This window comes from Schistocerca serialis, chromosome 2 (assembly GCF_023864345.2).
Source record: "Schistocerca serialis cubense isolate TAMUIC-IGC-003099 chromosome 2, iqSchSeri2.2, whole genome shotgun sequence".
In the NCBI taxonomy this organism is placed as follows: Eukaryota; Metazoa; Arthropoda; class Insecta; order Orthoptera; family Acrididae; genus Schistocerca; species Schistocerca serialis.
The window spans coordinates 371,150,504-371,164,944 of NC_064639.1; the positions used below are offsets into that span (position 1 = coordinate 371,150,504).

General features: G+C 39.8%; 1 protein-coding gene and 1 pseudogene across 3 annotated transcripts in view; one reads left to right on the forward strand and one right to left on the reverse strand.

Moving 5' to 3' along the window:
• The window catches only part of LOC126457187 (uncharacterized), a 30,078-nt gene extending 20,995 nt beyond the window's left edge, over positions 1-9,083 (reverse strand). For all 3 annotated transcript variants that reach the window (XR_007585442.1, XR_007585443.1, XM_050093276.1), the window contains exons 1-2: positions 8,699-9,083; positions 8,061-8,262 (exon numbers count right to left, since the gene is read on the reverse strand). Coding sequence is in view for 1 of the 3 variants with exons in the window: in XM_050093276.1 (XP_049949233.1) it covers positions 8,061-8,262; positions 8,699-8,865 (369 nt within the window). In the remaining 2 variants the exon portion in view is untranslated. The remainder of the gene's footprint in view (positions 1-8,060; positions 8,263-8,698) is intronic.
• On the forward strand, positions 938-1,055 carry LOC126459644 (5S ribosomal RNA; annotated as a pseudogene).
• Positions 9,084-14,441: the final 5,358 nt, after the last annotated feature.

Sequence of the window (14,441 nt, forward strand, 5' to 3'; positions counted from 1 at the left end):
CAGTGCATGACAGTGCACAGGACCAACATGTTCTAAAAAGCCATGAGTGAAAATCCAAGTTTTCAGGGCACTGTGTCTTGGGCTCTATTGGTTGAAGAGATAAGGGGTCAAGTGTTTTGGACAGTCTTTGGCCTAGTGACCATTTGCATATCCAACAGAAGAACGGCCATACTCTAGCTAGCCTACAGTACAGGGTCAAAATTTAAACATTACACACTTCCTCCAGCCCACACAAATGGAGCAAATTGGTTTGTTCTTTTGCATTAGGAATGATCTAGTGTGGACCTTAGCCACCTTATAAAAGCACTTGTTCATGGGCGGTTCCCAGGAATATGCTGAAAAACAATGATTTTTGGATACGTGAGGTACCAACAGGAAGGCCACTTCTGTCATTTCTATTCAATGCAGATTGCCCAAAATTTTTACAATATGTTATTAAGACGATATTATCAGGGAATCTTGAAACTTTTTTGGGTATCCTTATCCATTAGCGAGATCCAGAGGTTCAAAGTTATCATACATCTGCACATAAAATTCACTTAGTATCTGGTCTGAAGGGTAAATGTAGTTTTACTGAGAGAACACACTGCAAGCACCCTAGGCTTATCACAAGGGTTTTGAGATCACCAAACTACGATTTTAATCAGTTTTTTGACCAATAAAACTTTACGATGCGCTGTCTCTGTATAATGGGCACTTCACACCTAAAAGTGGGCTAAAAAGGATCTTAACATGGCTGGGAAGAAATTAAAACGATGGCCAAAAATTACGTAAAACTGGACAAACTTCAAATTCAGTAAAATATTTCTAACAACATTTCAACTCTTTTAAGATACCAATCGTAAGGCAGGCATTTTTGATGAATGGCGATCGATGAGCTCAGTATCCAGAAAAAATGAAAAGCAAATGATTTTCTGTTAACCTTATATTATGCGTGGCCAACGGCCCTGCTGCAGTGGTAACACCAGTTCCCATCAGATCACCGAAGTTAAGTGCTGTCTGGCTGGGCTAGCACTTGGATGGGTGACCATCCGGTCTGCCGAGTGCTGTTGGCAAGCAGGGTGGACTCAGCCCTTGAGAGGCAAACTGAGGAACTACTTGACTGGGAAGTAGCAGCTGCAGTCTCGGAAACTGACATGTGGCCGGGTGAGCAGTGTGCTGACCACATGCCCCTCCATATCCGCATCCAGTGACGCCTGTGGGATGAGGATTACGGCAGCCAGTCGGTACCCGTGGAAAAATGCTCCAGTCACAGCACAAAAAGGTGAATTATGTTCCCATTTAAAAGACTCTGACAGAAAAGTGGGGAACCAGCTGCTTCAAATCTAATTCTGCCTTCACCATAACAAATGTTGAAAAGTGAACATATTCACCCTTTTTTGTGCTGAAAGAGTTGCAGAAAGACAGAGATAGTGGAAGAGAGAGGAGGCAGTGCCCATGGGAGAGAAAGAAAGAGGAGACAATGACAATGAGAGAGAAAAGTGTCAGTGAAAGAGAAAGATGGATAAAGTCATTAGCAGTGGGAGACAGAGAGAAGAGATATTGATTGTCAGTGAGGGAGAGTGCAGTAAAAGAGAAAGGGAGACGGATGGAGACAGAGCAGTGGGAGAGAGAGAGAGAGAGAGAGAGAGAGAGAGAGAGAGAGAGAGAGAGAGAGAGAGAGAGAGAGCAATGGGAGAAAGAGAGAGGAAGCAGTGGAAATGAAAAATACAGATGAGGTGAGACCATACATAGGCTTGGGGGCTCTGGACCCTCCCAGACTGACAAACTTCAACATATACTTATAGGAGAGGTCATATTTTGAACCAAAATTTTAAAAGCAAAGATATAGGCAAAACAAATATGTTGGACCCATAGAATTTTTGAGCTGCTGAGATATGGTGAAGACGGTGGCAGTGGAAAAGAAAAATAAAAGAAGTCAGTGTAAGTGACAGAGGAGACAGTGGCAGAGGGATATATCGTAAATCAAAGGGACAAAGATGAGACGGTGGGAGGGAGACATATATGGACAGTAGCTGTGATGAGGAGATGCTGAGTATGAAAGCTTAATTACAAAGAGAGCCTGGGTAAAAGGATTTAGAATGTTCTGTGCTGAAAAAGTGCTAATATGTTCGCATACAAATATTTTTGGTGAGGAAGGCAGAATAAAGATGGAGGCAGTTAATTCAGCATTTATTTTACTCTTGACAGGACCATTTTGTCTGCTAATCTTATACTATTATTTTTGTCTTCGCTGACCACTTAATCTCTTCTCCACATTTGAGCTTTTTGTCCTGCTGCCATACATTTATGTTATATGACATTACTTAATTCAACAAGCACAAAATGAGGAAACTTCTTAATACAATGTCAATAAGACTCACATTTCTGTAATTTCATATAGTCATTACTATATCTATTACCCCTCCACTCATATCCCGCTCCAATACCCTTGTGTTACAATGATGCGAGAGACAAGATATAAACGAAGCAGGAATGATCATACGTGCAACTGAATGCAGTCACGCGAGAAGTTGTGGATGAGTGTCAATCACTAGCATATTAATGACAAATAAAAAGAAACTGCCAGCAGCAACATCAGTACCTTCACCTAATACAGTAAAGGAGGGCAAAACCTACACAGCTTGCAAGTCACAAACTTTATCATGTCTTTCAGTAGTTTCTGTGGGTCACAAAATTGAACTATTAATGTAGCAATAATGACTCAATTCTCAGATGAACAAGAGAATAAAATATAAGGCAACTTTTCTCATTAGTTTAAGCCTTTTTTCAAAAAGTATCACTGCAAATTTGTTCCTATGGACTACAATTCAGTTAGTTGGCCTACATTCTAACCTGCTGAGCAGTTCACATGATAAAGTATAACTGAAAGCTTTGGTGTATTATTTAAAATTTTAAGTGCTTCTATATAAGTATATGAATTTTCTCTACCAACTTCACAATGTGCAAAGGCCAGTTCTTAAAAGAAACATCAATTTTTTAACTGGTTCACCAGACAATATAAATGTGCTGAATCTTTAATTCCTATAATCTTGAACACTGTGTGTACTTTTCAAAGTAAAGAAGGAATGAAGATTAGGGTTTTAAAAAAATGGTTCAAATGGCTCTGAGCATTATGGGACTTAACATCTATGGTCATCAGTCCCCTAGAACTTAGAACTACTTAAACCTAACTAACCTAAGGACAGCACACAACACCCAGTCATCACGAGGCAGAGAAAATCCCTGACCCCGCCGGGAATCGAACCCGGGTGTGGGAAGTGAGAACGCTACCGCACGACCACGAGCTGCGGACTATTAGGATTTAACATCTTACTAATGAGGTACTAAGTCGTCATCCTGGCACTAGTCTTAATTGTGTTAGAAAAACCACAGAATCCAAATTTCTGGATGGGGGAGGGGGGGGGGGGGGGGCAGGTTTGCATCCTGCTTCTCCCAAATGGATGTTGAATATCATTACTACAGTGCCACCTCACTCAATGCCACCTCACTCAAATTTAAGATAAAATGGCCCAAGATACACACAATTTCAAAGTGATGACCAATAATCATAAATGTTTTCATGGTGTGCAAACACAGAATCATGCAAATTCTTAATAATAAATATTGAAAGTAATGAGACACTTGTGGTGAAAACAGGGTTTGGGGTGGGGAAGAACAAACATCTAGCATAACCAAAAAATCACATCAGCAGCAAAATAAACATGAAACAAGATAACTGGTGTTGAAAACATCATCTGAGCTACATAGCTCAACTTCAGCAACCAATACCAACACTAAAATCCTGAGAAAAAAACAAATCACACAACAAAATGTTAAAAAGTGACCAATACACACAGTACAGAATTGCAAAAAGTGATGAAAGATGACACTGGCAGCACCAACTGATCCATCCAACATACCATAAAATCAAAACTCGCTCACATAATTAACATCGAAAAACTAAGCTCATCAATGCAAGTAAAGCAAATGCCATGACCACTACCACACACAACCCAAGATAATTACCGACAACAAAATGTAAGCAAAAAATTCATAAAATATCACTAATGTTGGTTAAGATGTACAAGAGACAGAGTTATGCACATAAACAAAAACATGATTCACACTACAATAAAACCATAAAAGCATACCTACAAACCCAGGCCAGTCAACACACAATTCTGTCCATCTAGTAATAGCAAAAACTATCTTCCAAATCTAGACTTCTCAAACCAGGAATCCCTCTGGATAGAATGCCATATGTTGTCCTGCTGACAATGCCACTAATACTGGTTCCTGGTCCAAGATGCTGCCACTTTTGGTCACACTCATACCCTCTCCACAAATGTAGCACTTTACATACTCAGTAACTACACCGAGTAATAGTAGGAATGTAATTGTGTTTAACATGTCATCCCCACTGCGACATGCAGGGACCAACTCGTGCACTTTACTGTCACATTCATACATAACAAAACATAAAATTAAATTTCCAACAATAAACAACACATCATGTTAACAATTCCAAATCTGAGACCAAATCTATTACTTAGAATTGCCAACATCACAGTGACTCACTTATACATCAGCACAAACTCTTCCAGTATTATTATTGCAACGGAAATACAGAAGCGTCTGATCCCGCCCGTCTGCTTTGACCCATGACGTCACAAATGTGGCGGAAACAACCATAAACCATGATTCCAATATGGCGCATATAAAGTCGCTACGTACGCATTATGACGAGGAAAATACAAAGAAAAACAAACACACACACGTTCCACAAAAAGCCTAATGACACTAATGGGACAAGCCCAGGAAATAGGGGGTTTTTGGGTGGGGACAAACTAAATACAAACAAATTTAGACACCCACCCCCATACAAAACCACGCAAAACGATGAAAAAAACCTAGATCATAGAACTCCCCAAATACCACTAAACACAATATCATCTGGAATCGGACACTTCCCTTGACCTATATAGCTCAACAGCAGCTCCCGATCCCATAAATTAGGACCTAACACATACTGAACACTTCATGACTTCATCCAAAAATCCGAATAGTTGAAGAAATTTTATTAGAGACAACGCACTGTCCCCCATCATAGCCGACAACCGAAAACTGTTGACCCTGTCAGTCATATCCATACCTATGGACATACAAAAAGCAATTTACCAAAATTCACACACGACACCACACTCACAAACTAAACCAAAAACATCACCTAACACAGCACCAGAGAGCACCACAGATTGCGTCAAAATGACACCTACAAACACGCCACTCTCACAAACTAAATTCTGCGCCGTCGTGACATCACACACCACAACAGCCTTACGTCACGGGTCAAAGCTGACGGGTGGGATCGGACGCTTGTCGAACCTATTGCAACAGCACCCAAAGAGTCCAATAAAACTAACACCATTCACAAACAACTAATGAACATAAACATCAGACACTAGAAACGTGGCACTGCTTACTCCAACACACCCACTGCAAACATTATAAATTTCAAATATACTGTGCCACCATTACATCACACACCACCACAATTACATCATGGGGCAAAGTAGACAACTGGTATTGAATGTTAAACTTTACCCAAAAGATCAGCAGCACATTCCTAACCAATTATTTAGCTGAGGGGGCACAGTGTCTGTCTATCTGTTCATGATCAATAGATGACAAAACTGCAGACAATTAACTCAAGATTTAGGACAAACACACACTTGTCTACAGTGTAGACAACACAATTAACACATGTAACACTTCCTTAAAAATCACTTTCCTCACGGTTTCTTGAGTACAAAAGTCTACAGTACACACAGTGTAGTAATAAGCAATGCATTTAGTGACTGACGGCATCAAAATATCTAATAGAATGAAAGGAAACATGAGATGTACATAATACATAATCCAGAACACTACTGAAAATTGTGATTCCACCCATATGCTTTGATACGCGATGGAAGTGTGCTGTATTGTGTGACATCATGGTGGTGCTCCATTCTTGAGTGGGATTGTATTTGTAGCTGTCGTGTTTTAGTATTTTGGCGGTGCTCTCTTGAGTTGGATGTTGACGTCTCAAGTTGTTTGTTACGTATGTTAGTGAGTAACCTGATGTGTGTTGAGTGTGTCAAGCTGTTATTGGAAAAGTTTGTGCCAGTCTGCTAGGGGGTTACTTTGATATTTCGTCCTGGCACTGATGGATATGTATGTTTGAAATTATGACCCCCATGTGTTTATTATGGCTGGAGGTTTAATATTATTATCCGTTTTTCTCAGTCATGGATATGACAAATTTACAAATTGTTTCAGGCATATAGGGTTGGGTTTTGGTACTGTGGGCTTTACTTTAGCTGCTAGATAGGTCAAGTGAAATTTTTGGTATTGGGTTTTACAGTTGTGTTTGGGTTCCTGGTACTGACGGCTTGCATTGAGTTTTATAGGTCAAGCAAAATTTACAAAAAACAGTTTTCGTTTTTGCATATTTTGGTTGAGCTCAATGTTAAGAACTTCATGTGCCTGATTTTTGGGTTAATATTTGTTTTGAAATTGTGTCATCCTTATTTTCATATGTTCAGTTTTTATTCACTCAAACGCCCTACTTTTTACAGTTGTGCCAGATTTAAAAACTTCGTATGTTATTTATGTTTGTTCGGTGGTGTAATGAATGATGTCATGGTCACCACATAGTATATATTGAAATAGGGGTGTCTGCCTTGATGATGTCATAGGTCAAAGCAGATGAGTGGAATCACAACTTTTGACTTTGCTGCAATACTAAAATCATGCTCTACACGAAGAGGATAAGGAGCTTCTGGATAAAAAGTCAATTATAGGGTCTGTTGTAAAGAAAGTGTCTAACAATCTAACAAACACATCACAAGTTGATAAATTAAATAAAAATTTTACTGTTACCTGTACCAACAAGAATGCTGGACTTTATACGTAGTTTTATGCCGCTTGCAAACTCAGAGATATAATCGATCATTGAATTACCAAATAGAAAACACCGCTTGAATATGATGAAATATCAAGTTTGCCTATGGCAGTCAGTACATGGTTTATCAATTATATAGGCTACTATGTCACCTGTACTTCACCAATTCTGAACTGAATTGTACCTACCACCCACATTCCAAAAAATACTACAAGTACATATTTTTCTTACTGTTTGATATGTATGACATCACAGGCCAAGACAACATTACGACAAAGTCATCATCTGGTATTATAGGTTCAGCCAACTGAAAAATCCCATTGCTATCAATTTTGAATTTCAATCAGTTTTTTCAAGTAAGAAATTTAGTTACAGTTTTGTATCAGCCAGTTCTTCAATTATTAAATTCACTTTACCAAATATTTTTATGAGACATTTTGATAATGAGATTCCCATTCTTCAGTTTGGTAATGTCACTGAAAACGTGCATCCTGGAGATAGTTAACATCACATATTTCTCTCAGTTAGGTACATTTTTATTTTGGATATGCCATCATATCAAGAAAGTATGAACAACTTTATGATATACTGCTATAAACACTGGCATGGGGCACAAAGGTTGTTACATCTGTCCTACCTAAATTATAATTCCCAACATTATGGAGAAAACTTATCACTGTTAAAAAGAAGAGAAATGACTATCTGTCTCTCTGCTTATGAAAATATCCACCAGCTAATGTAGCATCTGAGGTTTCTGGTAGCACAGTACACCTGCTTTTCACATTTCATCTCATTCAAAACAATCAATACAACTCACTTGCGAGCTAGAGAATGGCTTTTGAAATAAAAGGCTCATATATCTGAGATGATAAATCATTTCAACTGCATTTCCTAAGAGTGATACGATACATTGGAATCTAAATCAAGATTGCAGCGAATCGGCAACTGCTTTTATGGCGTCATGCCACATCTCTTCAATAGTACATGTATACATAAATAAGGTAGTGCTCTCTGATGAAAAATCTTTAACATCTACATTTCACAAATTATTTACTTAGTATGTGAATCTTTGTTAAATCATAAATGGATTTCTGAACATAACTACTAACAACGTAAACAGAAAAGTACTCACCATCACAGATGCAAGTACGGGAGCAAAATCACGTTCAAATTCATTTTCATTTGCCATTAATGATCTGGAAATGAGGCTAGATAATCCAGAAAATCTGTCCTTCACTGTATCCAGGAATTTGAAAGGAATGTAGTGTTCATTCGTTCTCTTCGTAACACAGGCGAAACAAAAATCTTCATCGATCAAAACATGAACTTGAAAGCTGAAAGAAAATGAAAGCTCCATGATCAAAAAACACAAAAATATAACCAGACAACTGAAATGCAAAAGTAGGCTAAGCACTTGGTCAGTCCCAAACGTATTCAAGTATAACAGAATCAGTAATTTTGATTTAAGCGTTTTAAAAAGACGAAGAAGAGGCTGCGCTCCTAATATTTACAATTTCGCTCGTTCTCTGAATGACAAGGTGATTTGCAAGTGACAACCTGGTACTTTAATATCATTAACAAATAAATGAATTTGAACAACAGGCTGAACTTCAAGGGTCCGACGATTAAAAGAGCAAGTAGAACTTTCACGAGATACATTTTAAATACTATATAAGTAAAACAGCTGGAAGGCACCGTATTAGGCTGCCTAGTATGTATGTCCAAGCAAGGCATATACAACCTTTGCCCGCAGGGTTTGTCGTTTGTTACCTGTCTACGGGGTACGTCAGTTTATCAGATCCCGAATCACACAGCGATTCTAATACGGAGTGTATTATAGGCCTATAGTCCTCGCATTCAACCTGGTGAGAAACTAAAATTACTTGTCCGTAACACACACAGCTGTAGCGAATATGACATCGTTTCTGAGTTGTCATCTCACGTAACTACTACGCTACAAAATATAAACACAAGCTTCACGAGAACATCGACTTGTTTCCAAGTAATGTTCCTCCTAGCACATCACCACCAGATGCTTCTCACGAGTTGTCATTCCCAAACACAGTAGCACAAGGCCGCTTTTGAGATAACAGGCGAACTGGCGAAGACAATGAAACGCTTTAGCCAACATACGGCGAGTTGTTGTTTACATCAGTTCTGCCACTACTGGCAAACTAATTCTTTATTCTAGAGAAGAAAGCAAAAGATGCATCGATATTTTCAAAACATCGAGTTTCGCCCAGAAATATCGAGGTAAACATCGATGTTTTCGAAATATCGAGTATTGCTCATAAATTTCTAGTTTAACATCGATGTTTTGAATGGTGATTAATCGTTGGTGCATCGACGACAAAAGTCCAAAAACATCGATATCGTTCAACAATATGTCATCTATCCGTTCGCGGATGCTCAGACTTCTGCGCGTTGAGTCTCGTAATTCGTGCAGTGCTACATTTATTGCGGTCCTCATGATTTTTGTATTTTTGAAGTAATACGTAAGTAAAATATGCGCTCCAGTCACTGGTTATAATAAAAGTGATTCTCATCGTCCCAGTGTCCACGTTGCAAAGTGCCAAGCCGAAAAACAATATAAACCAGGACTGACGATAACCACGAGGCAATGAGTGATATATTTAAAACACATGTACAGAATGCTGAAAACTATTGCAATACCTACGATAGTCTGCAACCGCGCTACCGCTACGGTCGCAGGTTCGAATCCTGCCTCGGGCATGGGTGTGTGTGATGTCCTTAGTTTAGTTAGGTTTAAGTAGTTCTAAGTTCTAGGGGACTGATGACCTCAGCAGTTAAGACTCATAATGCTCAGAGCCATTTGAACCATTTGAATACCTACGATATTTCACTTAGAATAATTGCGAATCTTGAGGAGAGACAAATCAGTAAGTTGATATATTTTCCACATTTTGATTCAATAATGTCATGTGTAATAATGTTCTGAGGTAACACATCTTAAAGAAAAATAGTCTTCATTGCTCATAAAAGTGCTGTAAGAATAATATGCACTGCTCCATCACAATCATTTTTAGACATCTGTTTAAGGAGTTGGGAACGCTGACAACTGCTTCACAGCATATTTACTCCGTCATAAAGTTTGCTGATAACAATTCATTACAATTCAAAAGGAAAAAATAATGTAAATAATTACAATACCAGAAGGAAACATGACATTCATTACGCCACATTAAGGTTGGCTTTAGCACAAAAATACACAATGCTGCAACAAAGTTTCTGACAACTTACTCAGAACAGTCTAACAGGCAAAAAAGTAAAATTTGAAAACAAACTGAAGAAGTTTCTCCTTGACAACTTCTTCTACTCCACAGGAGAATTTCTGTTACTGTAATATGTAAAAGGTGGTGGGTGGAAATTACTAAATCACATCCATATATTTTAAATAATATTCAGCATATAGCCATATTTACAAATTAATTTGCGATGTGAATGTAAAATGACTCGTCACACAACATTATGATTAACAATGCGAAAATTAATGAATCATAGAACACGAAAATAACTAAGTAACTGAGACGGGTCAAGACTGTAACTAACTCTCATAGTTAATTGTCTCTGAGATCGCAACTGTCAGCTTCTGATGTGTAACACAAGACTGCATGACATTAACAAAACAACTGGAAAATTACATGGGTCATGAACAAGTACTAAATGAGCAATTCAAGAATAATTTGTGAAAGGACTGGAAAAATGTACACATAACTCCTGGTGTTAATGAAAAGTATAATGTATTATACAGATTATTAATCACCTACTTTGGAAACAGCTTTCTAAGAAATTAATGAGTACCTCAGATTAAATGCACCTAAGCCCTGCAAAACGAAGAAAATACACAGACATACAGAATGAGCCTCACAGGAGTCATCAGCTTCATTTTTCTGGTTTAGGCAGATACTTGCAATTTCATATTGCAATGCGTAGACAGAGACAGTCCGAACAAAGGCTGCTCAAGGCTGCTCATCATGTCTTTCATGTGACACTCAGTACTGACAGTTTCCCAATATAAACAAAATGATTTTTAAATAGGAATTTTACATGCCCATTCTATAGACAGCACCAAATTAGTCTAGTGCGATGTTTGTTTTATTGCTCTGTATTAACAGGTACAGTAAAATACAAAGACTAACAAGTTATCCAGCAGTGATAGCATTGTCATGGCCCACACTGACTGCTACTACCATACAGTAGTGCTGCTCAGTCGCTGCTAGACTCCAGGTGTGTGTATACAGTGTATTTAAGGGTATAGGTACATATATTGTGATGATTGGTATCTTAGTACATATCCACTTTAGTTTGTCAGTTGTTTTTTTTTTTCTGCATCGAACAGTCTTCTCACAAACACATCATATAATATAGTGCCTGATGATGTTTGCACCTTCATAACTGTGCCAAGAAAGTGAACTACACCTATCAGTGTAGACTATCCATTTTGCATCCAAGTGTCCACACTTAAATACATGACCTGTGGCCCAGAGGAAAATAAGAAGCTATGACTTGCTTGTGCCACATGTACTTAGAGGTACTAACCATTCTGTAACCATACTGCTTGTGTTAGCTATATTTATTACTCTACAAATGAAATAAGTGTTGACATAATGTTATTCATATTATTCCTTGTCATGGCATCTCCAAAGTATCTGAAGATGCACACATCAAAAAAAGTTCCAGAATCAATACAGAAAATTGAAATAGATATCACCATAAACATCATTTCTGCCCTTTTTATTGCTCATGAACATTGCATGTTGTACCATCATATAGCGAGACCTTCCGAGGTGGTGATCTGGGTTGCTGTACACACTGGTACCTCTAATACCCAGTAGCATGTCGTCCTGCATTGATGCATGCCTGTATTCGTCGTGGCATTCTATCCATAAGTTCATCAAGGCACTGTTGGTCGAGATTGTCCCATTCCTAAACTGTGATTCGGCATAGATCCCTCATAGCGCTTGGTGGGTCACATTGTCCATAAACAGACCTTTTGAATCTATCCCTGCCATGTTTTATAGGGTTCTTGTCTAGTCGAGTGATGTTGTCATCCTGAAGGAAGTCATTCACAAGATGTACAAGACTGAGCGCGAATTGTCGTCCATGAAGATGAATGCCTCGCCAATATGCTGCCGATATGTTTGCACTATCAGCTGGAGAATGGCGTTCACATATCGTACAGCCATTACGGCGCCGTCCATGACCACCAGCGGCGTACGTTGGCCCCACATAATGCCACCCCAAAACGCCAGGGAACCTCCACCTTGCTGCACTCGCTGGACAGTGTGTCTAAGGCGTTTAGCTTGATCGGTTTGCCTCGAAACACATCTCTGACGATTGTCTGGTTGAAGGCATATGCGACACTCATCTGTGAAGAGAACCTGATGCCAATCAATCCTGAGCAGTCTATTCAGCATCTTGTTGGGCCCATCAGTATTGCGTTGCATGGTTTTGTGGTTGCAAAGATGGACTTCACCATGAATGTAAGGAGTGAAGCTGTGCATCCAGCATCCTATTGTGCACAGTTTGAGTCGTAGTATGACATTCTGTGGCTGCACGCAAAGCATTATTCAACATGTTGGTGTTGCTGTCAGGGTTCCTCTGAGCCGTAAGCTGGAGGTGGTGGTTATCCACTGCAGTAGTAGCCGTAGGGGGGCCTGAGTGAGGCATGTCATCAAAAGTTCCTGTCTCTCTGTATCTCCTCCCTGTCTGAACAACATCGCTTTCGTTCACCCCGAGACACCTGAACGCTTACCTTGTTGATAGCCGTTCCTGGCACAAAGTAACAATGCGGACGCGATCGAACCGCGGTATTGACGGTCTATGCATGGTTGAACTACAGACAACATGAGCCGTGTACGTCATTTCTGGTGGAATGACTGGAACTGATCGGCTGTCGCACCCCATCTGTCTACTAGGCACTGCTCACGCATGGTGGTTTACATCTTCGGGCGGGGTTAGTGACATCTCTGAACAGTCAATGGGAGTGTGTCTTTGACACAATATCCACAGTTAACGTCTCTCCAGGAGTTCTAGGAACTGGGGCGATGCAAAACTTTTTTTGATGTGTGTGTGTAAAGCGAAATTCGCGCACTCAGGCTTCGCAATGTGACTCCTCACATGCCAGTGATAAAAAAATGTTTTTCACAAAATTTCGTCTGGCGAGTACCCGGCGTAAAGAGGACGTTACAGAGTGGCAATCTGGCAACACTGTAGCCACATGTACGTTAACTATCTCTGTCAACCCCTATTAGTTGTGTCCTACGTTTGGCGCAATGGATAGTACTTTGGGTTAGTATTCAGGCTCGCGTTTTTTTTTTCTAATTTCATTCTGACATTTTTACACTGTAATACATACCGTTTCTTCGGTCACATGTATCCTAAATTTACAACTTTTTGTAACACTGATCATAACAAATAAGAAATAGACATTTGAAACAAATAACTACAAAAGAATATCAATTTCGAGGTGCCAAAGACCGTACAATAAGACTACATCTACTTGTCATTTATACCACACGTACTATGAGCACTCGGATGTTGCACATTAGCAACCAGTGACAATAATAATGCCCATATTAATGACCACATGAGCTTCACAACAGAATACGTTGTCCTCAGAACAACAGATGTTCAAAGCGACCTGCCGGCACGTCCAAACACTGCAACCCACCGGATCATATTTCTCTGGACCTTCGCTTCAAATCTGCATCCACAGTAACAAGAGCAGCATGAACACGTGCAAACAATTCTTCCACATTCCTTGGTGGAGTAGAGCACACGTGCGCCTTCAGGTGTCAATACGGGAAGAAATCGAGGGGATTTAAGTGAAGTGAACGTGGTGGCCATACAACTGGACCTCCACATCTGAGTCATTTCCCCGGAAATTTTCTCTCCAACACTTTAATTCCAGAGTATGGATGTGTACCATAATGGTGGAATCATATCCTCTGCTAAACATGTAGTGGAACATCTCCCAGCGCATCAGGCAGATAGTTTGAGAAGAATGCATGATACCTTCGTGCAGTCAACCGGTGAGGCAACATGTAGGGGCCCAAAACACCTTTCGCCCAATATTCCGGCCCAGACGTTGATACTAAAGCGAATTTGATATCCATAGTTGCAGGTGACGTGTGGTTTAACCTCATACTAATGGTAGGTATTGTGCATATTGAAGACACCATCAGGAGTGAATGCTTTTTCATCCGACCATATTATGGTGTTCACGAACTCATCATTATCTTCCTGTTGTTGTAGGATCCATTCACAGAATTGCATCCGCTATTGCCGACCTGCAGGATGCAGGAGTTGCGTGAAAGCCTAATGATAGGGGTGCAGCCCATGCTCGTGCAGCATTTTAATGACTGTGCATTGCGAGACATGCAGCTACCCTGCTACACTCCCTGTACTTGGCTGAGGTCTTGGTATATGACCTCCAGAATAGCCTCCTCGGTAGCTAGAGTACGGCGAGTCCGTGGACGACCTCTGTCAC